Raw genomic sequence first — 25,934 nt, 5'->3', positions numbered from 1 at the left:
AGGTACTAGCAGTAGAAGTTGTAGTGCGAAGGTACTAGCAGTAGAAGTTGTAGTGTGGAGGTACTAGCAGTAGAAGTTGTAGTGTGAAGGTACTAGCAGTAGAAGTTGTAGTGTGAAGGTACTAGCAGTAGAAGGTGTAGTGTGAAGGTACTAGCAGTAGAAGTTGTAGTGTGAAGGTACTAGCAGTAGAAGTTGTAGTGTGGAGGTACTAGCAGTAGAAGTTGTAGTGTGGAGGTACTAGCAGTAGAAGTTGTAGTGTGAAGGTACTAGCAGTAGAAGTTGAAGTGTGGAGGTACTAGCAGTAGAAGTTGTAATGTGAAGGTACTAGCAGTAGAAGTAGTAATAGGAAAAGTAATAGAGGTAGAAATATTAATAGTAGTATTTGTAATAAAATAATGAGAATATGAAGATTTAAAGAAAAAGAGAAATATCACTGACCTTTTCCTAACGACGCACACACACACACACACACACACACACACACACACACACACAGGCCAGGAGCTAAGACTCGACCCCTGCAACCACAAATAGGTGAGTACACACACACACACACACAGGATGTTCCAGAGATGGGACACAGAAACAAGGGGTCACAATTGGAAGCTGAAGACTCAGATGAGTCAAAAATATGTTAGGAAGTATTTCTTCACTCATAGAGTAGTTAGTAAGTGGAATAGTCTGGCAAGCGATGTAGTGGAGGCAGGAACTATAAATAGTTTTAAGACGAGGTATGATAAAGCTCATGGAGCAGGGGGAGAGAGGACCTAGTAGCGGTCGGCGAAGGGGCGGGGCCAGGAGCTGAGTCTCGACCCCTGCAACCACAATTAGGTGAGTACAATTAAGTGAGTACACACACACACACACACACGCAAAGAGAAATGTCAGAGACCTTTTCCTAAGGACAAACAAAAAAGAGATATGTCCGTGACCTTGTACTACGGTTTTCCCCTCCTGTGTTTCCCAGCAATATCCTGAGGGACTCCCTCTTGTTTTCAAGTGTCTTCCCCTGACACACTTTGTGCCGAGGGCTGCTGCTTCTGGTCCTCTCGTTGACAAACATTATTCTTCGTCTTCAAGGCTCTTTACACAGCTAATGCTGAAGTTTTCCACTCTTCCTCTTCCTATTGTTACTCGAGACCTACTTAATTTTTTTTATCCGCCCTCGACTCCAGCGAACCCAAATGTAGCCGGCGACAGAATGCTCTGTTAAAGTATTTCTACTTAAATGTTAACGAAATTGTGTCTCTTAGAGAGAGAGAGAGAGAGAGAGAGAGAGAGAGAGAGAGAGAGAGAGAGAGAGAGAGAGAGAGAGAGAGAGAGAGAGAGAGAGAGAGAGAGAGAGAGAGAGAGAGAGAGAGAGAGAGAGAGAGTATGGTATTGTAATTAATTCTGTGTTACAGTTACAGGGAAAGGGATGGTGCTTGTGCGAAGACGGGAGAGAGGTGAGGTACATAAGTAAGCAGAGAGAGAGGAAGGGGAGAAATGTACGATTGAGTCCGAACAGTGAAGAGAAAAAAGCAGGGAAGAAAAAAACAGTAAAGAAAACTAACGCCACATTCAGAATTTTATTCTGGACATCAAACGTAATTTTTCAAAAGGCCAATAGTTCCTATTTTTTTTTTTACATCGTTTGTTGCACGCGGTTTCACGATTTTTTTTCACCCACTAATGACCCACTTATTAAAGCACTGTAACCTGCAGCCAGCTAGACATAAATGGCAGTTCACGCTGTATATCCAGGCCCTTTCCACTAGCCTTTATCCCTCGTTCAAACTGTTCCAATTAATGGGTTAAAAATAAATCGAACCAATGCAGAATTCTAAATTTCCAGACCTTATGGAACATGGCGCTTAGAGGACGTCAGCAAATTATTCTGAGCCTCAATTGTAGTGGATGAAAGGACACTCTCATCTTCATTATTATTATTATCATTATTATTATTTTTATTATTATTATTATTATTATTATTATTATTATTATTATTATTATTATTATTATTATTATTATTATTACTGTTATTGTTATTACTACTTTTATTGTTATTATTATCGTTATTATTATTATCACTGTTATTGTTATTATTATTGTTATCGGTGTTATTATTATTATTATTGCTAATGTTATTATTCTTGTTGTTACTAATATTATTATTTGTATTATTATTATTACTTTTATTATCATTATTATTGTTGGTATATTGTTATTATTTTGGTGGAGCACTAAACCATCTGGGGTCGTACGGCGCCTGGAAAATGAGAAGCAATGAAGCTTTAAGAAAAAACAGACCCAATTCCTCGTATCAAAAGCACTCTAGCTGATTTATTTGTTAATTTTTGTAAGTCGTAATAACATCAATGATTACTAATAATAACAGTCTCGCAACTCATTACCAAAATAATTCCTAATATTTTTTTTTGTTTTACATTTTATTTAAAAGACATGTATAGTACATAAAAGTAAACGAAAAATTACATAGCGAAAACAGTGGTGAAAAATTCTGCATAGTACATGTACTTTCCAATTAACATATTACATCTGAAAGACACAAATCTGTACAGTAAACAATGACCATTCCAATCCTTGTAGTAATGACATTATGCCTGGAACACTAAATCTAACCTAAAGACTCCTTGGCAGGTACATCTAATTCCTGATTGTACATCCTGCCACGGAATGTACACCTTACATTCTGAAAACACTACCCCCTTCCTTTTTGCGTGTCAAGCCACCTGACACGTATTCCTAATTATTATGAAATAATCACATAGCTGTCTTAACGTGTGTTCACCCTGACTCGATTCATTTCTACCTTCCTTCGAGAGGACTGACTTGTTGACATCCTAGGACTCTTTATTTTTACACTGTTTTATACATATTCTTGGGGCAATGAGAAAACTTCTCGTCCAGGGTCTCATCAGCATGTTTCTCATCAGCGTAACCTATTCTACACGTGGATCGTTGCTTTAAAATCTCAGTTTTGATGATGCTGGGGATGTTGGTGATGTGAACGAGTTGTGTCTCATCAGTGTTGGTTGCTGCTGGGATGTAAGTGTTGGCTGAAGGAAAGACCTAATAAAGAGAGCAAGATTAATAAGCCTGGAGAAAGATTAGAAGACTGAAGAGGGAAAGATTTACAGAGTGAGAGGATGATTTAAATACGAAGGGAAAGATCTAAGAAAATATGTGGAGGCAGAAATGAACACTTAGAAATTAAATGAAAGAGATAGCGACTGAAAAGAGAATGTATTGGTTAAGGGAAAATTTAAGAGACTGAGTTAAATTTTTGAAACAGAAAAAATAGAGATTAGTGATAAAATTAAGAGACAGTGAGAAAACTGGAGATTTTCATTGATATATATATATATATATATATATATATATATATATATATATATATATATATATATATATATATATATATATATATATATATATATATATATATATATATATATATATATATATATATATATATATTTCATACATATAATGTAAACTTGAGGTTCATTTATTTTTTGTGTACATGATTAATCATGGAAAATATTAGCATGTTATACTTCATTCATGCATTTAGTCCTTCACTCAAGATGACCTTTATAAAACATTATGTTTACATAAGCCCAGTTAAACCATTTAAAATATAAATAGTCTAATGCCAGTCAGTGGAGACCACCACAGAATAAACACTATAAAAGCAAGTAGACAGAGCCCGTCTTATAATACTCAGTGTTTATCAACACAGACTTCAACTTAAAATAAACACATCCGCCTCTCCTGAATCCACATTGAGGCGTGAAACAACGCCCCAGTCAGCCACTTTATTTAACCTGCAGCGCCAATCAACACTTGAACTCCTAATCGACCGACTAGTCCAGATTATCATGGCATCAGATCATGTTTGCGGGAGGGCGCCCAGCAGCTACACCAAGTAGTCGCGGCTTTGAATGCGGCTCAAAGCCGAGTGTGGCTTTGAACGCGGCGCACAGCCGAGTGCGGTTTCGAAATTATCTCAGACCAAGCTGCTCACGGATCACCCAGACGATATAATCAGTAATAGCTTTCGCCTGAATTTCACGTTACTTTAACGAATGAGTTTTGGTGATTTAACTTTAACTTTAGTGAATGTGCACAGATGGACTGATGCTGCAGTAGCCAGATTTAGGCTTAGTTGGAAAAAATTCTTTCAGTTTGGCAAATGCACAGATGAACGACATACTAAATGCAAAGTATGGTCAGCCTTATGGTCACCTCGTTGAACACTGTTGTGGTTGATTGTAAACTTTGACGAATTAGACACATGTGCAACACCTGGATATCTATAATTTGCAGATGTTTCACCATTCAGTGGCTTTATCAACACAGTATATGGACATGATCTGAAGACTAGAAATATATCCAGAAGAAACTATGTTCTGGATATATTTCTAGTGTTCAGATTATGTCCATATACCACTGATATACTGATTGTAAACGTATTTACAACTGAAGACGTTTTATAGTGACTTACGTGTCATGTCAATATATATTATTTATTAGAGAAGTTAAAATACCAAACATTTTGAGAAAATATTCTAAATTTGCTTGTAACAGATGAAAAATAAATTTTAAATATATATATAGGGCCAGATGTACCCCTGTTAACTCTATTGGATTTAAGAAGGTCTTTTGTGTATCCATAAGCCCTTGCGCTACTGTTCACAGGATGGAAAATGGCCGCACAATATTGTAGCTGCTTAGACGGCAAAAATATAAATCTAAATCTAAGTAAAAGTTACATACGCAAGATGCTACTAAGGCTTCATACTGCCTAATCCTAACCCATAAAAATAGCTACCTGATTATTTTCAGCAAAATTTAAAATAATAGCCAACATGGAGGTAAATGAAAGCAAGAAAGTGAGGAAGCCTGTATACATAGAGGAGGGGAACGGACGGGACAAAGAGAGGAATTATAATTTCATGAGAGAGAGGAAGGAACGCTAATTCTGTAGGAAGTCATAACAATACTAGAAGAATTAGGAAGCGGTGCAATATTCACCTAGACAGTTACGTCTGTGTATTTCTCCATTCCTGTCTATGATTCTTCAGTCTTCTGAACGCTTTTCAGCGCCGTCTGGGAGACAGCACCTTCACCAGGCTTGTTCAGAATCTTCTTGCTCACAGTTGTAGAGTTTGCCTCGTATTTTTTCTCTCTTTTTTTATTCTTTATTAATTTCGTTTGATTTTTTTCTGGTTATCTTTGTAAACTGTTTGATGGTGTCTTCTGTGTAAACAGGAAAAGGAATAATTAATCTTGACTATTCTTGGATGATCTTTGGTAATCTTGAAACGAAAGATCTTGACTTTTCATGGATAATCTTGACTAATTTTGGATAACCTTGAAAAATATTGAATAATCTTTCATAATCTTGAAATGGATAATCTTGATTAATCTTGGATAATCTTGACTAATCTTCGATCTTGACTAATCTTGGATAAGCTTGACTAACCTTGGATAATCTTGACAAATATTAGATAACCTTTCATAATCTTGGATAATATGGACTAATGTTCGATATTTTGTTTATATATAATCTTAAAATGGAAAAAAAAAACTCTTCTTATCCGTCTTCCCCATGTACAAACACAAACTAACTTCCCTGATTTCTTTTAATAAGCTTCTCTTCCTCTCCCGGCCACTAGGCATTCTCAGACCTGCTTCTGGGGGTCTTCTGTATGCCATTCACGCTCGTCGGCTCCTTACTGAGAGATTTCATCTTCGGACCCATTATGTGTCGTCTCATTCCGTACTTCCAAGGTAGGTGATTTTTTTTTGGGTTATTGTGTATGTGTGTGTACACACTCGCCCAGTTCTGTTTGTTTGGGAGGTTGAATGTTGCTTATGTTTACACCGTGTGTGTATGTGTGTGTGTGTGTGTGTGTGTGTGTGTGTGTGTGTGTGTGTGTGTGTGTGTGTGTGTGTGTGTGTGTGTGAATCATATTTTTATTAAGCTTCCAAAGACCATTTTTTTCCCCTTCTTTTAATTTCCTTTTCAGTATTTTCTCTGCTGTGTGCGGATTATTTGTGTATTATTCCAGTCACGGTATTGTGTCTTTTTATTCTCTAAGATTTCTAATGTTCTTTCTGAGCTTATTTCACTTAGTGTAAAACTATGGCCTCATCTTATTATTACTGATGGCCCTACATAATCTTCTTGATTATATTCCCATATTATTGTATGATCTTATGTGTGATTATCATATCTCTCTCTTATCTACCGACGAGACTATTTTAGTGTTCTTAGTTTTTTTTTTTTTGTTTGTTTGAGATTACTCAGCTCATGCCATGCCAGCATCACATGTAATCAAACTTCCCCTGTGTTGCTGTCTACCTCCCTCCTTGTTTTCTTCCCCGGGTGATCAACTGCTGTTACAGGTTGTATGAGAGGAATTAGCGTCACCGACACTCGTTTCAAGCACTCGCGAACCTCACTTCTCCAGTAGCCCATTGCCCCTGAGTTTTAGGACTCTTTCGCCATGGGTTCCAACCCCACTCGTTCCGTCATTTGTTTATAATGGTGTTATTACGGTTTCGTGAGCTGTGATACGCGCTAGCTCTTCCACGTTTCCAAATTGTTCTTTGGTCTAACGGACGTGAGTTGGTTACTGGGGCTAATATCGATAACACGAGGGTCGTTAAGGCTTTTTGTAACCTATTCACCCACAGCAAAAAGGCACAATACTGTGACTGGAACAATACACAAATAATCTACTGAATGTACAACAATGCATACAACCATATGACCTGTCTTTGTAATACTCACTTGTGCTTTATAGTAACCTGTTTACATTAATGTTTTATCACTGATTTCATCATTGCTTAGTTAATCTTAAGTTAATTTTAAGCCAGCCCGTAATGCTATGCATAGTATAAGTGGCTTTGGCATACTGCTCTTACCTGTATTTGTTGTACCTCTGTATGTGTGCTCAAATTTTTAAATAAATAAATAAATAAATAAATAAAAAAGCTTATGGCGACGCTTCCGTCCGACTTAAATAATTTACAAATCACACTGTTATTATAAATGGTTCATGTCGAACCGAAACATCGTCATAAGCTTCTCTCTCCTATGTGCGGGTAATTTGTGTATTCATTCCCAATCAGTCATTCTTTTATCTCCTAAAATTGGGGTTAAAGTTATCTCTCAACGGATATACACTAAGAGACATACACCTCTCGGTATATACACCCTGTATTTGCCCTACGTACCACTGCATGGTTTTCTAAGTTGCTAATACGTTGCTAAACATACGTGTAATGGAGGTTTATGTGACCTAAACAACTCTAACCTAAACTAAATTCATTTATCCTAAAAGAAATTAACCGAATGGAATTTTGAGGATAACAGGTAATGTGGCCTAGTTGACGTTGAACAGACGATCAATCATTGAAATTTTGAAATGTGAGCAGAGTTGAATTCAGTACCATTATTGTTCCCAGTCAATTTCCACGTCACCTGTCGATAGATATCAGCTTGATCATAATATTTGATTGGATGACGATGATTATGTACAGCATCAGCACGGAAACAGAGAGAGAGAGAGAGAGAGAGAGAGAGAGAGAGAGAGAGAGAGAGAGTAAAGAAGAGGGATGGGAACATAGGTATACTATAGCAGCCCTAAGGACAAACTATACTCGAGTTGCTTCCATTCTTGTCTAAACACACTTCAGACAAGGATAGTATAGCAGAAGGTTCTCTCCCCACCCTTCACTCTTTCTCCACGCTGCTGGCGTTGAAAAATAGGTGAACAGAGTTAGCACATTGTGTAGAAAGAGTGCAAGTTGATACTCAGTATGAACTGAAAAGATATAATTTGCAGTTGAATTGCTATCATGTTACTACTACTATTACTACTAGTATTAATAATAATACTACTACTGTTACTACTACTATTACTACTATTATTACTACTAGTACTGTTACTACTACTATTACTATTATTACTGCTACTACCACTTCCACCACCACCACCACTACTACTACTACTACTACTACTACTACTACTACTACTACTACTATTACTACTGCTACTACTACTAATACTATTACTGCTATCACTACTGCTGGTACGTCTAGTACTACCTATACTACGATTGCTACTACTACTTCTATTCCTACTCTACTAGTGCTATTACTACTACTATTAATCCTGTTATATACTACTCCTACTACTACTGCTACTGTATACTACTACTATTGTTATTATTGTATTTTTAATAATTTATTTATATTTATTATTATTATTATAATTATTATTATTATTATTATTATTATTATATTATCATTATTATTATTATTATTATTATTATTATTATTATTATTATTATTATTATTATTTTTATTATATTATTATTATTATTATTATTATTATTATTATTATTATTATTATTATTATTATTATTATTATTATTATTAACATCTTGTACTATTATTTCTCTCTCAGGATTATACTATATACTCATATTATCAGGCTAATACTATATTCCCATGATAATATTGCCCAAAATATATTTTATAGATATTACTTTCACCTGCCTCTTCTCTCCCGGGCAAAATCTTCTACGTTATATTAATTAGCTTTTTAATAAGTTTAAAATTATCGACAGGGAGAACACTGTGAAGCATGAGGGAGGAAATTTCCAAAGCTGGATTAGGTACTGTTGATTAGGTTCCCGAAGTAATTAATCTGTTGCGTCTAATAAACAGTGGTGTAGTTATCTGTTGTATCTAATCAATGGTGGGGTAGTTTACCTGGAGTTTACCTGGAGAGGGTTTCGGGGGTCAACGCCCCCGCGGCCCGGTCTGAGACCAGGCCTCTTGATGGAGCAGGGTCTGATTAACCAGGCTGTTACTGCTGGCCGCACGCAAGCTGACGTACGAACCACAGCCCGGTTGGTCAGGTACTGACTTTAGGTGCCTGTCCAGTGCCTTCTTGAAGACAGCCAGGGGTCTATTGGTAATCCCCCTTATGTATGCTGGGAGGCAATTGAACAGTCTTGGGCCCTGGACACTTATTGTGTTGTCTCTCAGTGTACTCGTGGCACCCCTGCTTTTCATCGGGAGAATGTTGCATCTCCTGTCGAGTCTCATGCTTTCTTATGGAGTGATTTTCGTGTGCAGGTTTGGTATCAATCCCTCCAGGACCTTCCAAGAGTATATTACCATGTATCTCTTTCGCCTGCGTTCGAGGGAATACAGATCAAGAACCTTAACCGTTTCCAGCAGTTTAGGTGCCTTATCTCACTTATGTGTGCCGTGAAAGTTATCTGTTGTATCTAATCAACGGTGGGGTAGTTACCTGTTGTAACTAATCAACGGTGGGGTAGTTACCTGTTATATCTGATCAACAGTGGTGTAACCTGTTGTATCTGACCAACAGTTGTGTGGTTATCTGTTGTATAAGATGGTGTGATTACCTGTTGTGTAAGATGGTGTGGCTGTCGCTACAGGTTAGGGGGTTCGGTTAATGCTTCACTTACGAAACTTAACTTTGTTCAGCTTAACTAAGGCAATCTTAGGCAGTTAAGAGATCACTTACGCTTAAAAAGTTCCCAGAAAGGATAACTGCAGCAATTTTCACGAATTAAAAGCTGAGAACATTGGTAAAGTGTATTTTTTTTTTAACAAGCCGGCCGTGGTTGTCTTCTAATTTTAGTAATTTATAACAAAGACAAGGTTAATATCCCTTGCTTCCGGCATTTTAGAGGCACGTAAGTCCCCCTTGTTCTAATAACATGTTCATTTTTCCACTATAATCTACCTTGTTCATAATTATTATCGCGTTTGCTTTGTCTCGTAAGGTGAAGTCCAGGATCTTTCGTAAGGTGAAGTCCAGGATCTTTCGTAAGGTGAAGCCCAGGATCTTTCGTAAGGTGAAGTCCAGGATCTTTCGTAAGGTGAAGTCCAGGATTTTTCCTTAATTCATGGTATAACTTAAATCTTTGAGGACAATTGTAAACATGGCTTACGGAGGAATACTGCTGTACATTAACATCTCCATTCAAAGCAGGTGAAATTGCAGATCTAGAGAGTGTACAGAGATCATTTACTGCACGTATAAGTTCTGTCAAGCACCTTAACTACTGTGAACACTTGGAAGCACTTGACTTGTACTCGTTGGAACGCAGTAGGGAGAGATATATCATAATCTACACTTGGAAAATCTTGGAAGGAATGGTCCCAAATCTGCACACAGAAATCACTCCCTACGAAAGTAAAAGACTGGACAGGCGATGCAAAATGCCCCCAATAGAAAGTAGGGGCGCCATTGGTACACTAAGGGAAAACACCATAAGTGTCCGGGGCCCAAAACTGTTCAACAGCCTCCCATCAAGCATTAGGGGAATTGCCAATAAGCCCCTGGCTGCCTTCAAGAGAGAGCTGGACAAATACCTAAAGTCAGTGCCGGATCAGCCAGGCTGTGGCTCGTACGTTGGACTGCGTGCTGCCAGCAGTAACAGCCTAGTTGATCAGGCCCTGATCCATCGGGAGGCCTGGTCATGGACCGGGCCGCGGGGGCGTTGATCCCCGGAATAACTTCCAGGTAACCTCCAGGTTCCCCACAGAATATCTGCATGTAAACTGAAATAGGCCCAAGGCTCTTCTTCGTTTTAACGTGGAGATGAGGCCTACTGGGCAGGAGTGAAAAGATCTGTGTGCACGTGGTCACCAGTCCATTTACTAGCCTGACCCAGCGGTGCATAAATCGACTCCCTGAGAATCACACCTCCATTCATTTCGGAGGGAAATGATATACAACACCGACTCAGTGTTCAATGCGGTATAATGCCATTCTTTACTGACAACTTTTCGCCCACACTGTGGCTTCATCAGGTCACAAACAGATCTGATGGTGACAAATAAATTTGCTTGTAACAAACGGGCTTTATCAAATCGCAGGCTAGTATGTTTGTGGCTTGGTAAAGGCCGCTGTGTGAGCGAAACGTAGTCATATACACTGCATTTGTCTCTCTTTTTCCATTCTTCTTTGTCTTAATCTTCATAGTTTATTCTTCTTTGTCTTTTTCTTCTCGTGTTTCCTATTTTTTCTCCTTATAATAATAATAATAATAATAATAATAATAATAATAATAATAATAATAATAATAATAATAATAGAAACCTTAGTAATAATAATAATAATAATAATAATAATAATAATAATAATAATAATAATAATAATAATAATAATAATAATAATTATTATTATTATTATTATTATTATTATTATTATTATTATTATTATTATTATTATTATTATTATTATTATTTCTGTTCTGCTTATTCTTCTCCTCACCATTATATTTTCCTCCACTCTCGTTCTCCCTTTAATCGAAAGTCTCTAAATTACTCTTATCCTGTGTCCAATCTTCATTCCAATTATCAGAATGATTTTATAGAGGCTTCGTGTCTCTCTCAGGTATATCACAGACAAGATCCTTTAGTTTAAGCGGATAATCGGGAGGGAGTGAGGGGGGGAAGAGCAGGTTCTGTGTATAGTGAGTTCTTAAGAATAAAGCTTTGTAGGCCAAGTGGCCTGTGTGAGGCGGCTTTCATGTTCTCGGGTTATGTTCGTAAGTGTATTTGTCCAGTCAGCACTCCAAGCTTTTGTCTGGTTTATTTGTCAGGTGTTTTGTACTTATTAACTATTATTATTATTATTATTATTATTATTATTATTATTATTATTATTATTATTATTATTATTATTATTATTATTATTATTATTATTATTTCTGTTATTATTATTATTATTATTATTATTATTATTATTATTATTATTATTATTATTATTATTATTATTATTTCTGTTATTATAATTATAATTATTATTATTATTATTATTATTATTATTATTATTATTATTATTATTGATGTTGTTGGTCTTATCATTATTATTATTATTACTAGTAATAATAATAATACAGGTAATATTTTTGTTGCTATTGTTGTTACTGTTTTGTTATTATGATATTATTTTCCTACACCTAATCTGACTTACTGTAATTTTGTTTTAGTCTTTAAACTTTTTATTATCATATTTTATTATTTTCGACTCCCTTGACAACAATTAATATCATGGAATATTTTTGTCAGATTCAGATATTTTAATAAAAATCCATTATTTTTTTTTATTATACATTAAGGCAATGTATGTGAACGATTAAATTCACGCTTTATTTATCACTTACAAATGGTGTATTTTAACTGTTTGTGAATGTAGAGTGTATTTGTGTTTCCCAACCAGAGTTTAGTCCACATAGATTGTTTTTGTTTTGATGGCTGCTGTTAAATTCTTGCTGTTAGTGTGTTTGTGTATTCTCTTTTGTTTGTTTGTGTGTGTGTGTGTGTGTCCTATGTTTTTGTAAGTTTTTTCCATGTCTCTATTCTGTCTTTGAGATCTGTTTAAATATCTAAAATTTCCTTCGTGTCCCATATTTCTTGAAGTTATTTTTGTTCCTGTGTGTATATGAGTAACTAAAATATGTGTTTATGTGTCTTTGAGTAACTAATACATATATGTGTTCCTGTGAGTAACTAACATCTGTGTGTATGTGTCTCTCTAACCAGCCGTGTCTGTGTCGGTGTCTGTGTGGACACTCGTGGCCATCTCCCTTGAGAGATACTACGCTATATGCCAGCCTCTTCGCTCCAGAGGATGGCAGACACTCTCCCACGCTTACAAGATCATCAGTCTGGTGTGGTTACTCTCCCTCGTCTTCATGGCTCCCATAGCAGCGCTGTCACAGCTGCTGCCGGTTGGGGACACCAGTGAGTCCGATTAATAATGTTTATTTAGCTCGTTTTCTTGCACACTTTCACGAAAACGTGAAAGTGTGTAAGATAGCAACACACTCCTCCTAAGTAAATGTCGGGTATTTACGTCAGCTCAGGACCTCGTTAAATAAAAAGACTGTGACATTATACTACTATTTATGAACGCTGGGTTTTTAAGTAATGCTTATCCTATACAGAAAATGGGTACCGGTTTTGTCGTCTGCATTTTTTGTTCTTATTGCATGTAAGAATTAGTTTATAAAAATTATTTGGCTTTACTCTAATCTAATTAAACCTAACCTAACCTAAATAACATATGTATTGTTCTTAAGTATAATAATCCTTGGCAATCAAGTTGTAATTCAAGGTCAGGTGCCGAGGTGTCCTGGACACAATACTACCAGGTGAAGACCCCATCATATAATACTACTTGGTCTAATTCCTTGTTAACAGTAATTTTCTATTTTGCTAATTTAACCTGTTTCTGCGATTTCTTGCTCTCTAAGTATCTAGGTATCTTCCCTAATAACTGTTTTCAGTATGTTTGTTTCTCTTTATTAAAGTAATTTGCCTTCATAAATTTCCGTCAGTTGCAAATGAATGGAAAATCTCTACTATTTAGAGGGGAAAGAGATCAGCCTAAGAAGACATGTAGCATGACGAAACTTCAAGGATTTGCAATGCAATAGTACAATTCTTTGTCATGTTAGCACCAACGGGAGAGGTGATATTTATACCAGTCAACAACATAAAAATCTTAAGGCTAGAGGTAACACGTTAAGAATGTTCTTACATTTTGCTTCGGATTTCTTTCTACGTTTCTCCCATGGCTGCCTCACAGTAGCTCCCGACACACTGACTCTGCCACCACTAAGATTAGTTGACCTACCTTAACAGGGGTCTCTTGTCCAAAAGACCTATTGCCTGAAACCTGTCATCAACCTGTGAAAATGTTTAGTCTCTCTTTACTACACACCGAGAAAGCAATTCGCTTTATTTAAACTGGAATGTTTACAGAAATTAATTAAATTATCTTTCCCAACTAAACTACAAAATGTAATTGGAATTGGAAGACTTTTAGGTCCGTTCTCGAGTATTGTCTGACTCGTAAGTTAATAGTGGTTCAGAACGTGACCGAAATGTTGTTAATTTTCCATTTCCATATTGTACATTAATTGTGAACTGTTCCACCAACGATTGCGTAACTTTTATTCTATATATTTTTATCCTCCTACATCAAAGCAGCATTGTCTCACTCTTGCCTTGTCTCTCCCCACTTAGACGCAGTAATGACACCTGACTACTGCGTCTCCCCCACACTTAGACACAGTAATGACACCTGACTACTGCCTCTCTCCAACATTTAGACGCAGTAATGCTACCTAAGTACTGCCTCTCTCTCTCACACTTAGACGCAGTGAAGACACTTGACTACTGCCTCTCCCCTTTACCCAGACGCAGCAGTGTTTCTTAACCCCTGCCTCTATTCCCACAGGTCGTCACAAGTGCCGGGAGATGTGGCCGAGCCTCCACCTAGAACGTGGGTTCAGCATGTTCCTGTGTGCAGGTCTGCTGCTGGTGCCGCTGGTGATCATGGTGGCCGCCTATTCCTCCATCATTATCTCTCTGTGGCACGGCATGCGGCTTGAGCGTGAGACCGGCCAAGGTACCCGTTCCTGTACGTCACACATACCGCTGTACGTCCATGTACGCACAACACTTGCATGCATACGCCAGCTTTGTGCATCCTCACTGCATGCATGATCCTGCATGTTAGTATATTCAGGTGCGTTGGGCACATGCATGGTACTGTTGCTTTTCTTGATATTTTCACAAATACAACAAAAGTATGATAGAAAAACCACCACAATTAAAAGTTGCGACCGCAGTATCCCACGACCTTCAGACAAATCAAGATTTGTAATTGGTGCAATAAGACTTGTTCCAACCTTTCGACTTGTTAATCTGTGTTCCTGCCAATGGTAATCACTGCAAAGCACTTAAAAGTCAGTTCATTCTAGGAAATGAGGTCCCAGCTGGCTCTCAGCTCATCCAGTGCCATGATGGTACTTCTCTCGTTTCTACTGGCTTCAGTTAAGGATTCCATTTGATATACTGTCATGAAACTGGATCGAAGTTTTTCTTAGTGGTGATTTTACTCGCAGCTGATAGCATGTTAATGCAGCACACTGATCCTTACAGAAGTTGGCATATTATCACGAATGTTTTTTATACAAGAATCTCTTAAGGAGGTTAATGACGAGGCTAGAAACATTTCGAGGTATGTAATTGTCACTTGACAGCCTAATGTGATGTATCACTTATGCATGAACTAATTTTTATTTCAGTGATTTGAAACGGATAATCGCTCTTTTTCACTGTTAAAAGACACATTAATTTGAAGTCTCTTCACTGCAAGACGGATTAATAAAGTCCCTTTAATACAAGGTATATAAAATAGGTTTACCAAACTGAAATATCAGCTTCGTAAATGACAAGAAATTTTGCTTAGTCCTACGGTTGAGTCAGGCCCCACTGTCGTCCAGAATCACTTTAAATGGCTCCAAATTCCTGTCAGTACTGTAACGTGTGTCTAGGCTTTTACGGGCGACTCCTTACTCCGAATAACCCACCCGAGTTGAGCATTTTATACAGCGAATTTTGGAAAAGTGACAATCCTAACTTATGTTCAAGGTAACTTGGCACTGGCAGACTTGATGTGTCAGTGCACAAATGAAATAAATGCCTTAAAACAAAGCATACTAACTATTCTGGCCACTTGTTCTGACAACGTACTTATGGGAAGTGGGAGGGGAGGAACTGGAGTCTAACTAGTGGTTTGGGGCGTAGTGGAGTTTGACAACGTTACTGGGGGGATAGTGGAGTCCGATAACGTTACTGGGGGGATGGAGTCCGACAACGTTACTGGGGGGATAGTGGAGTCCGACAACGTTACTGGGGGGATAGTGGCGTCTGACAACGTTACTGGGGAGATAGTGGAAACTGACAACGTTACTGGGGAGATAGTGGAGACTGCTAACATTACTAGAGGGATGGGGAAATTTCTCAACGTGAGGCTTCGGGCATCACTCGGAGTTCACAAGTCAATATTGACATGGTACAGCCAGCGCATTCATCAGAGAGATCTAGGAAAGTTGATATAGCTGTCAGAGAGATCTAGGTAAGCTGACGCAGCTGGCAGACAGGTCTAGGTAAGTTGATGGCGGTGTCAGAGACACCTGAGAATGCTGATACAGTATTCATAAGGACTTGGAGAAGCTTACACTGAGGACAGAGGGATCTAGACCAGCTTGGACAGTGTTCATAGGGAACTAGAGAAGCTGACTCGGAGGACAGAGGGACCTAGACCAGCTGGGACAATGGTCATAGAACCAGACAAGCCGGGAAAGGTACCCAGACAAACTACCAGAGGACACAAGAACAGAGGCAAAATGGAGCAGTGAACACAGTAGTAAGACACATGGACAAACTGAGGCAATGGTTTGAGTAACGCACCATGAGTTTCAGAGTCGATGACCGAGAAAAATGCACTCACCTGTATAGAGCATGATTAAGGAAGAATGAATAAACATTATGCATGAATAAAAAAAAAACGATGAAGAACAAAGCATGAATAAATCAAACACCAAACTAAAGGTACGAATGAAGATTATTGTAAAACACTCTGCATGGTAAAATTTCAAGCATGATTGATGAAAAATGAGAAAATATTTTTAAAAGTAAAAAATAAAATGATCCACAGCAGGTTGTGAGATTTCATAAAAAGGAAATAAAATCATAAAACACCAAAAACAATATTGACACTCCACAACGTTTTTCTCGAATCACCTTAAAAGTCAGACTTTGCTCCCTGACTGTATGAAAGATTAAGAAAAAAGACAGAAAAAAACTATTTCTCAATAATGGCATTGGTTCAGTCGCTCTTTTCTGCAAGTATTTTCTCTTTCTCTCTTCCTCTCTCTCTCTCTCTCGATATATATATATATATATATATATATATATATATATATATATATATATATATATATATATATATATATATATATATATATATATATATATATATATATATATAAATATATATATATATATATATATATATATATATATAAATATATATATATATATATATATATATATATATATATATATAAATATATATATATATATATATATATATATATATATATATATATATATATATATATATATATATATATATATATATATATATATATATATGTGGGCTAGTAACCCCTTCTCCTGTAGACATTTACTAAAAAAGAGAAGAAAAACTTTATAAAACTGGGATGCTTGAATGTGCGTGGATGTAGTGCGGATGACAAGAAACAGATGATTGCTGATGTTATGAATGAAAAGAAGATGGATGTCCTGGCCCTAAGCGAAACAAAGCTGAAGGGGGTAGGGGAGTTTCAGTGGGGGGAAATAAATGGGATTAAATCTGGAGTATCTGAGAGAGTTACAGCAAAGGAAGGGGTATCAGTAATGTTGAAGGATCAGTTATGGAAGGAGAAAAGAAAATATGAATGTGTAAATTCAAGAATTATGTGGATTAAAGTAAAGGTTGGATGCGAAAAGTGGGTCATAATAAGCATGTATGCACCTGGAGAAGAGAGGGATGTAGAGGAGAGAGAGAGATTCTGGGAGATGTTAAGTGAATGTATAGGAGCCTTTGAACCAAGTGAGAGAGTAATTGTGGTAGGGGACATGAATGCTAAAGTAGGAGAAACTTTTAGAGAGGGTGTGGTAGGAAAGTTTGGGGTGCCAGGTGTAAATGATAATGGGAGCCCTTTGATTGAACTTTGTATACAAAGGGGTTTAGTTATAGGTAATACATATCTTAAGAAAAAGAGGATAAATAAGTATACAAGATATGATGTAGGGCGAAATGACAGTAGTTTGTTGGATTATGTATTGGTAGATAAAAGACTGTTGAGTAGACTTCAGGATGTACATGTTTATCGAGGGGCCACAGATATATCAGATCACTTTCTAGTTGTAGCTACACTGAGAGTAAAAGGTAGATGGGATACAAGGAGAATAGAAGCATCAGGGAAGAGAGAGGTGAAGGTTTATAAATTAAAAGAGGAGGCAGATAGGGTAAGATATAAACAGCTATTGGAGGATAGATGGGCTAATGAGAGCATAGGAAATGGGGTCGAAGAGGTATGGGGTAGGTTTAAAAATGTAGTGTTAGAGTGTTCAGCAGAAGTTTGTGGCTACAGGAAAGTGGGTGTGGGAGGGAAGAGGAGCGATTGGTGAAATGATGATGTAAAGAGAGTAGTAAGGGAGAAAAAGTTAGCATATGAGAAGTTTTTACAAAGTAGAAGTGATGCAAGGAGGGAAGAGTATATGGAGAAAAAGAGAGAGGTTAAGAGAGTGGTGAAGCAATGTAAAAAGAGAGCAAATGAGAGGGTGGGTGAGATGTTATCAACAAATTTTGTTGAAAATAAGAAAAAGTTTTGGAGTGAGATTAACAAGTTAAGGAAGCCTAGAGAACAAATGGATTTGTCATTTAAAAATAGGAGAGGAGAGTTATTAAATGGAGAGTTAGAGGTATTGGGAAGATGGAGGGAATATTTTGAGGAATTGTTAAATGTTGATGAAGATAGGGAAGCTGTGATTTCGTGTATAGGGCAAGGAGGAATAAGATCTTGTAGGAGTGAGGAAGAGCCAGTTGTGAGTGTGGGGGAAGTTCGTGAGGCAGTAGGTAAAATGAAAGGGGGTAAGGCAGCCGGGATTGATGAGATAAAGATAGAAATGTTAAAAGCAGGTGGGGATATAGTTTTGGAGTGGTTGGTGCAATTATTTAATAAATGTATGGAAGAGGGTAAGGTACCTAGGGATTGGCAGAGAGCATGCATAGTTCCTTTGTATAAAGGCAAAGGGGACAAAAGAGAGTGCAAAAATTATAGGGGGATAAGTCTGTTGAGTATACCTGGTAAAGTGTATGGTAGAGTTATTATTGAAAGAATTAAGAGTAAGACGGAGAATAGGATAGCAGATGAACAAGGAGGCTTTAGGAAAGGTAGGGGGTGTGTGGACCAAGTGTTTACAGTGAAACATATAAGTGAACAGTATTTAGATAAGGCTAAAGAGGTCTTTGTGGCATTTATGGATTTGGAAAAGGCGTATGACAGGGTGGATAGGGGGGCAATGTGGCAGATGTTGCAGGTGTATGGTGTAGGAGGTAGGTTACTGAAAGTAGTGAAGAGTTTTTACGAGGATAGTGAGGCTCAAGTTAGAGTATGTAGGAAAGAGGGAAATTATCTCCCAGTAAACGTAGGCCTTAGACAAGGATGTGTGATGTCACTGTGGTTGTTTAATATATTTATAGATGGGGTTGTAACAGAAGTAAATGCGAGGGTCTTGACAAGAGGAGTTAAAAGATAAAGAATCACACATAAAGTGGGAGTTGTCACAGTTGCTCTTTGCTGATGACACTGTGCTCTTGGGAGATTCTGAAGAGAAGTTGCAGAGATTGGTGGATGAATTTGGTAGTGTGTGCAAAAGAAGAAAATTAAAAGTGAATACAGGAAAGAGTAAGGTTATGAGGATAACAAAAAGATTAGGTGATGAAAGATTGGATATCAGATTGGAGGAAGAGAGTATGGAGGAGGTGAATGTATTCAGATATTTGGGAGTGGACGTGTCAGCGGATGGGTCTATGAAAGGTGAGGTGAATCATAGAATTGATGAGGGGAAAAGGGTGAGTGGTGCACTTAGGAGTCTGTGGAGACAAAGAACTTTGTCCTTGGACGCAAAGAGGGGAATGTATGAGAGTATAGTTTTACCAACACTCTTATATGGGTGTGAAGCATGGGTGATGAATGTTGCAGCGAGGAGAAGGCTGGAGGCAGTGGAGATGTCATGTGTGGTGTGAATATAATGCAGATAATTCGTAGTTTGGAAGTTAGGAGGAGGTGCGGGATTACCAAAACTGTTGTCCAGAGGGCTGAGGAAGGGTTGTTGAGGTGGTTCGGACATGTAGAGAGAATGGAGCGAAACAGAGTGACTTCAAGAGTGTATCAGTCTGTAGTGGAAGGAAGGCGGGGTAGGGGTCGGCCTAGGAAAGGTTGGAGGGAGGGGGTAAAGGAGGTTTTGTGTGCGAGGGGCTTGGACTTCCAGCAGGCATGCGTGAGCGTGTTTTATAGGAGTGAATGGAGACAAATGATTTTTAATACTTGACGTGCTGTTGGAGTGTGAGCAAAGTAACATTTATGAAGGGGTTCAGGGAAACTGGCAGGCCGGACTTGAGTCCTGGAGATGGGAAGTACAGTGCCTGCACTCTGAAGGAGGGGTGTTAATGTTGCAGTTTAAAAACTGTAGTGAAAAGCACCCTTCTGGCAAGACAGTGATGGAGTAAATGATGGCGAAAGTTTTTCTTTTTCGGGCCACCCTGCCTTGGTGGGAATCGGCCAGTTTGATAATAATAATAATAATATATATATATATATATATATATATATATATATATATATATATATATATATATATATATAATGTATATATATATATATATATATATATATATATATATATATATATATATATATATATATATATATATATATATATATATATATATATATATATATATATATTGTATATATATATATATATATATATATATATATATATATATATATATATATATATATATATATATATTGTATATATATATATATATATAGTGATGGAGTAAATGATGGCGAAAGTTTTTCTTTTTCCGGCCACCCTGCCTTGGTGGGAATCGGCCATTTGATAATAAAATATACTAAAGATATAATAATAATATATATATAAAAGAATATATATATTATAACAATATATATATATATATGTTTTAAATATATATAGTATATATATATATATATATATATACACAAATTTTCACTTGTCCAATATGGCAAGATGAGCGTTGCTATTTAAGCCAAGATCGCAAGTTCTGTATATATATATATATATGTATATATATATATATATATATATATATATATATATATATATATATATATATATATATATATATATATATATATATATATTATTTATAAACAGACAGTGTCTCTCCATACTTTCCGGTACTCTTTCTCACAGCCCCACAACACAATTTAGACACATTGAGGTGGGATGAAAATAAAATATAGGTGAGGCTGTCTCTCTCTCTCCCACAGTGATCTCGCTGACTGATCTCAATGGTTTAGCGATGGTTCAGCAGAGTTTGAGGAGCAAGAACTCCCGTAAACACACCTCCAAGATCTCTATAAGGTAGGCTTCCTTCATGCTACTGTTTACTTATTCGGTTTCTGCTAACCTAGACTCCTTAACGGCTTACTACCGTAGGCTTCTTCACTGCCTACTCACCTAGACTTCTTCCCTGCCTACTACCCTCAGCTGCTTCCCTATCACTACCCTAGCCCTCTTCCTATTACTCTAGGCCTCTTCCCTTTTTGTTACTCTAAGCTTCTTCCCCTTCTGTTACCCTAGGCTACTTCCCTTCCTGTTACCCTAGGCTACTTCCCTTCCTGTTACCCTAGGCTACTTCCCTTCCTGTTACCCTAGGCTACTTCCCTTCCTGTTACCCTAGGCCTCTTTCCCTCCTGTTACCCTAGGCTACTTCCCTTCCTGTTACCCTAGGCTACTTCCCTTCCTGTTACCCTAGGCTACTTCCCTTCCTGTTACCCTAGGCTACTTCCCTTCCTGTTACCCTAGGCTACTTCCCTTCCTGTTACCCTAGGCTACTTCCCTTCCTGTTACCCTAGGCTACTTCCCTTCCTGTTACCCTAGGCTACTTCCCTTCCTGTTACCCTAGGCCTCTTCCCTTCCTGTTACCCTAGGCCTCTTCCCTTCCTGTTACCCTAGGCTACTTCCCTTCCTGTTACCCTAGGCCTCTTCCCTTCCTGTTACCCTAGGCCTCTTCCCTAACTCCTACATAGACTTGTTTATTCTCAAAGTATTCAGCTTTATATATTTTAAAGCTTGCAGTTTTTTCATTTTTAGTGTTTGATTTTTAATTTTAAGTATTACCCATTTTGAGACTGTAAGTTTTAATTCATTGTAATTCTAGTTTTTGAAATCTAAGAACTAGAAAAAAGAAAGATTCACTAGTTATAAAGCTACACTAGATATGATGAACAAATGGTAAATAGAACACCTGTCTTTATTCACATTAAGGCTACACTCATTACTTAATTACAGAGTAATAATAATGTTGCAGAAATTACGTAGCAGTAGGCTTCATGTATCGTAGATAAACCGTAAAAACAATGCTTCTTCACTTTCATGTTACCGTAATATTTTTTTTCTTTTAGGATTAAAGTTGACAGCACAATCGTAATTCATCACGAGGCTTCCCTTATCAGCTATTTTCCTCTCAAAGGTCTACAATAGCAACCTTGCTTCATTATAAGGCTAATTTAGAGTACACAATAACCCGCAAATAGGACACTGAGACTTATGACGACGTTTCGGTCCGATTTGTACACAGTGAGAGACTACTTAATGGTCCATGTCGGACCGAAATGTCGTAACTTGAGTTATTTGTGTATTGTTTCAGTCACTGCATTGTGACATTTTGTTTTGTTGGTAAGATTTGATCTTATGAACATTTCTCTAGCAAACTGCATTAATCATAAAATGAGACAGCATTAAGATGCATTCTTCTTAAGATGTCAGTATTAAGCAGCAGTCCTCTTAAAATTATAGTATTAAGCTGTAATCATCTTCATATTGAATAAATAAGCTTCATACATCTTAAAATTGAAGTAGTAAACTGTAATAAAGTTTAAGCTGAACTAATATCTCTCAATATCTCTCATTCATTGAACGATAAAATTAAAACTGAAAGCTGCATTTATCTAGAGCTTTAAGTAGTAGTAAGCTTTATTTGTTATATAAAGGAAGAAATAATCTACGAAGGAAGCATTCTTCTTTAGACTGAAGAAATAAAGTCTCTTTTGAATATTTGGTCTTAAGTTTACAAAGGTGACTTGTTGAGTTGAAGTTATGTTGAAGCTTAGGTCTCAGTCCTCATAAAACGTGTTTTCCGTATATGCAGTTATGTAAAAGATATTTTCTTTCACTATTTTTATTCATTGAGTTGCACTGCCTATATTTCATGAAGTTAAGAATTTGCAATTCATACTTTTTGGATTTCTTTCCCCCGTATATCTGCTCGTTTCTGTGCTTATTTATCTCTCTGTTTCTGTGTTTATATGATTTCTAGAGTACATTTCAGTAAAATTTTATTTAGGATGTAAACAGAGTAGAAAAAAATATTCAGAAACTGAAGCGAAAACTGAGAGATATTTCAGTTCCTTCTGGACGATTAAAATGTCGTAAGTCAGTATTTAAGAATTAATCAAAACATTCAGTTTTTATTTCCAGTTTGTGGTTTAATATACATTGTACGCCATTCTAGGTATTGTGACTTAAATTCTTCAGCAATAATCACTTCCATGTTCTATTAGGTTCCGCAAGATCCCAGCGCAGACAAGGATATGCGAGCACTGCGGACAGCCTGAGAGGAATGACACTACCGAAGTCGGTCACGTCCACGATGCTCGCACCGATCACACCCACAACCCTTTAGCTGATCAGGAGGCGGGTCCACATACCTGCCTTCACAGGAGAGAGTGCCAGAGCTACAAGTGGCACGTAGAGTCTGTGAGAGAGAACGGTAACTTTGAGTCCCCACAGTGGAAGGAACCCAAGAATGGCTTCAAGCGCCTCCGTAGCACCCACCTGGAGAAGAGTATCGAAGCGAAGAAGCACGTAATCAAAATGTTATTCGTAGTTGTCCTTGAATTCTTCCTATGCTGGACGCCTATCTTTGTCGTCAATATCATGTGCCTGTACATCCCCGAGCAGGTCTATAGAGCTCTGGGATCCTTCGGCATATCCTTCATGCACCTTCTATCCTATGCCTCCTCCTGCTGCAATCCCATCACCTACTGCTTTATGAACAAAAAGTTCCTACAAGGGTTTCGTCATGCGTTCGGCTGCAGAAAGGAGAACGAGAGGATGACAAGGCAGAATGGAACGGCAGCAAGCTTCAGGAGTCAGAGCAACAATGCATGCAAGCTAGCCTTAGAGATAAGGAAAGACACCCGAGAGACTACTGTGTAAGGGAGACAAAGAGCTAGAGAATACTGTAGTGTCTGGGGAGAAAATAAAAGATATAGAGTAAGGGACTAACTGCCTTGTGACGGGATAAAGAATATGATACTTTTGTGTTGGGGGACATACAGAGGTGAACGACCTGTGTTTGAAAGAGTACGAGCACTGGGTGATACCTGGCGATTGTGTGAGAATATGAGAACAGTGCATGAAGGTGTAAAAATGCCGGAGGATCCTATATAGAAAACAGTATGCAGGACATATATGTGAGAAATGCAACTGATAAAACAAATACCATATCCACAACACAGACGCCTCCACTCACAGAAAAACTGTCCAGAGCAGAAGACAAAATTAATTTTAAAAATGAAAAAGAAAAGAAATGAAAGAAAAATTTATCTAGTACATTTGCTTACACAGGAACATGAGTAAACTCGGAAAACTAGTTTACGAGAAAGTTCGAAAGAAAATATAAAGGAAATTTACGTGGTTTACCGGACCTCAAAGTTCATAACACTACTTGCATTCTGGTGCATCAAGAGAGAAGGAAGGGAAACCTAAACAAAACATTTCATCAACTACGAAAGAAAACAATTCTTTATACATAATTCAGTGCCAAAAAAAAGAAAACAGCAAAAGAACAGTTTGTGTATGTGTGTGTGTGTGTGTGTGTGTGTGTCTGTGTATGTGTGTGTGTGTGTGTGTGTGTGTGTGTGTGTACTCACCTAGTTGTACTCACCTAGTTGTACTCACCTAGTTGAGGTTGCAGGGGTCGAGTCCAAGCTCCTGGCCCCGCCTCTTCACTGGTCGCTACTAGGTCACTCTCCCTGATCCGTGAGCTTCATCATACCTCTGCTTAAAGCTATGTATGGATCCTGCCTCCACTACATCGCTTCCCAAACTATTCCACTTCCTGACTACTCTGTGGCTGAAGAAATACTTCCTAACATATATGTGTGTGTGTGTGTTAATGCACCTACGAATCAAGCTTCTCTTATATACTGTTTATTGTGTAAACTATACAGTTAATAAAGAGATTCATTGTCTGTAGAGGTTCCAGTTCATATTATAAAATATTTTACCAGACCAGGAAGTAAAAGTTGTATGTTTTTGTGCTTGGCAAACCTGACACGCTAATTTGAAATCTGCAAGAAGTTCAAATTTAAAATTGTATATTTACATTATTGCAAATGTCAAGGTCATGGCCACGAGTAGATGGAAACACTTGAGCTATTCTCTTTGTAGAGGAATGCGTAAGACAGTTAAGAACAACAGGCACATCCATTATTTAATATATATATATATATAGATATATATATATATATATATATATATATATATATATATATATATATATATATATATATATATATATATATGTGTGTGTGTGTGTGTGTGTGTGTGTGTGTGTGTGTGTGTACTCACCTAGTTGAGGTTGCGGTGGTCGAGTCCGAGCTCCTCTGTGTGTGTGTGTGTGTGTGTGTGTACGTACTCACCTATATGTGGTTGCAGGGGTCGAGTCATAGCTCCTGGCCCCGCATCTTCACTGTTGTGTGTGTGTGTGTGTATGCATGTATCTCCTCATTTGATTTTTTTGAATATTTACGAGAATTAAAATGAAGATCTAATTTGTCTCAGGCTCACTTGCTTTTCACTCTACTACCAACCAGGCAACAGGAAAACGAACCAGTGATATCCCACTGAGTTCCAGCAGGGTTGTGGAAGGATTATGAGACCCAGTTTACACTTCACCTGACGCACTACTGGCACTCAAGCATAAGCATAGTCCAAGCTGTCTGAATAATTCTGCATTACAATTCTGCACCTCACAATCATTTTCCACAAAGCTTGTAAATTTTATTGTACTTACTAAGAAACAGTATTGGTATATAACTGTGAATAAATTCCTGCCAGTTGCTTAATTGATCAGGAATAAATAATAGGAACTAAA

General features: G+C 37.4%; 1 protein-coding gene across 2 annotated transcripts in view; it reads left to right on the top strand.

Moving 5' to 3' along the window:
* LOC128692267 (uncharacterized) overlaps positions 1-25,276 on the top strand; it is a 122,487-nt gene extending 97,211 nt beyond the window's left edge. Inside the window, exons 2-6 of one of the 2 annotated variants that reach the window (XM_070096288.1) lie at positions 5,685-5,799; positions 12,614-12,814; positions 14,316-14,486; positions 21,040-21,133; positions 23,335-25,276. In XM_070096288.1, the coding sequence (XP_069952389.1) occupies positions 5,685-5,799; positions 12,614-12,814; positions 14,316-14,486; positions 21,040-21,133; positions 23,335-23,992 (1,239 nt within the window). In that variant the 3' untranslated portion in view covers positions 23,993-25,276. Of the gene's footprint in view, positions 1-5,684; positions 5,800-12,613; positions 12,815-14,315; positions 14,499-21,039; positions 21,134-23,334 lie in introns of both variants that reach the window. The other variant, XM_070096286.1, reaches the window with a different exon arrangement.
* Positions 25,277-25,934: the final 658 nt, after the last annotated feature.

Source organism: Cherax quadricarinatus, chromosome 53, assembly GCF_038502225.1.
Source record: "Cherax quadricarinatus isolate ZL_2023a chromosome 53, ASM3850222v1, whole genome shotgun sequence".
In the NCBI taxonomy this organism is placed as follows: domain Eukaryota; kingdom Metazoa; phylum Arthropoda; class Malacostraca; order Decapoda; family Parastacidae; genus Cherax; species Cherax quadricarinatus.
Note: the sequence above shows the minus strand (reverse complement) of the source record. Positions and strands in the feature narration are given on the sequence as shown.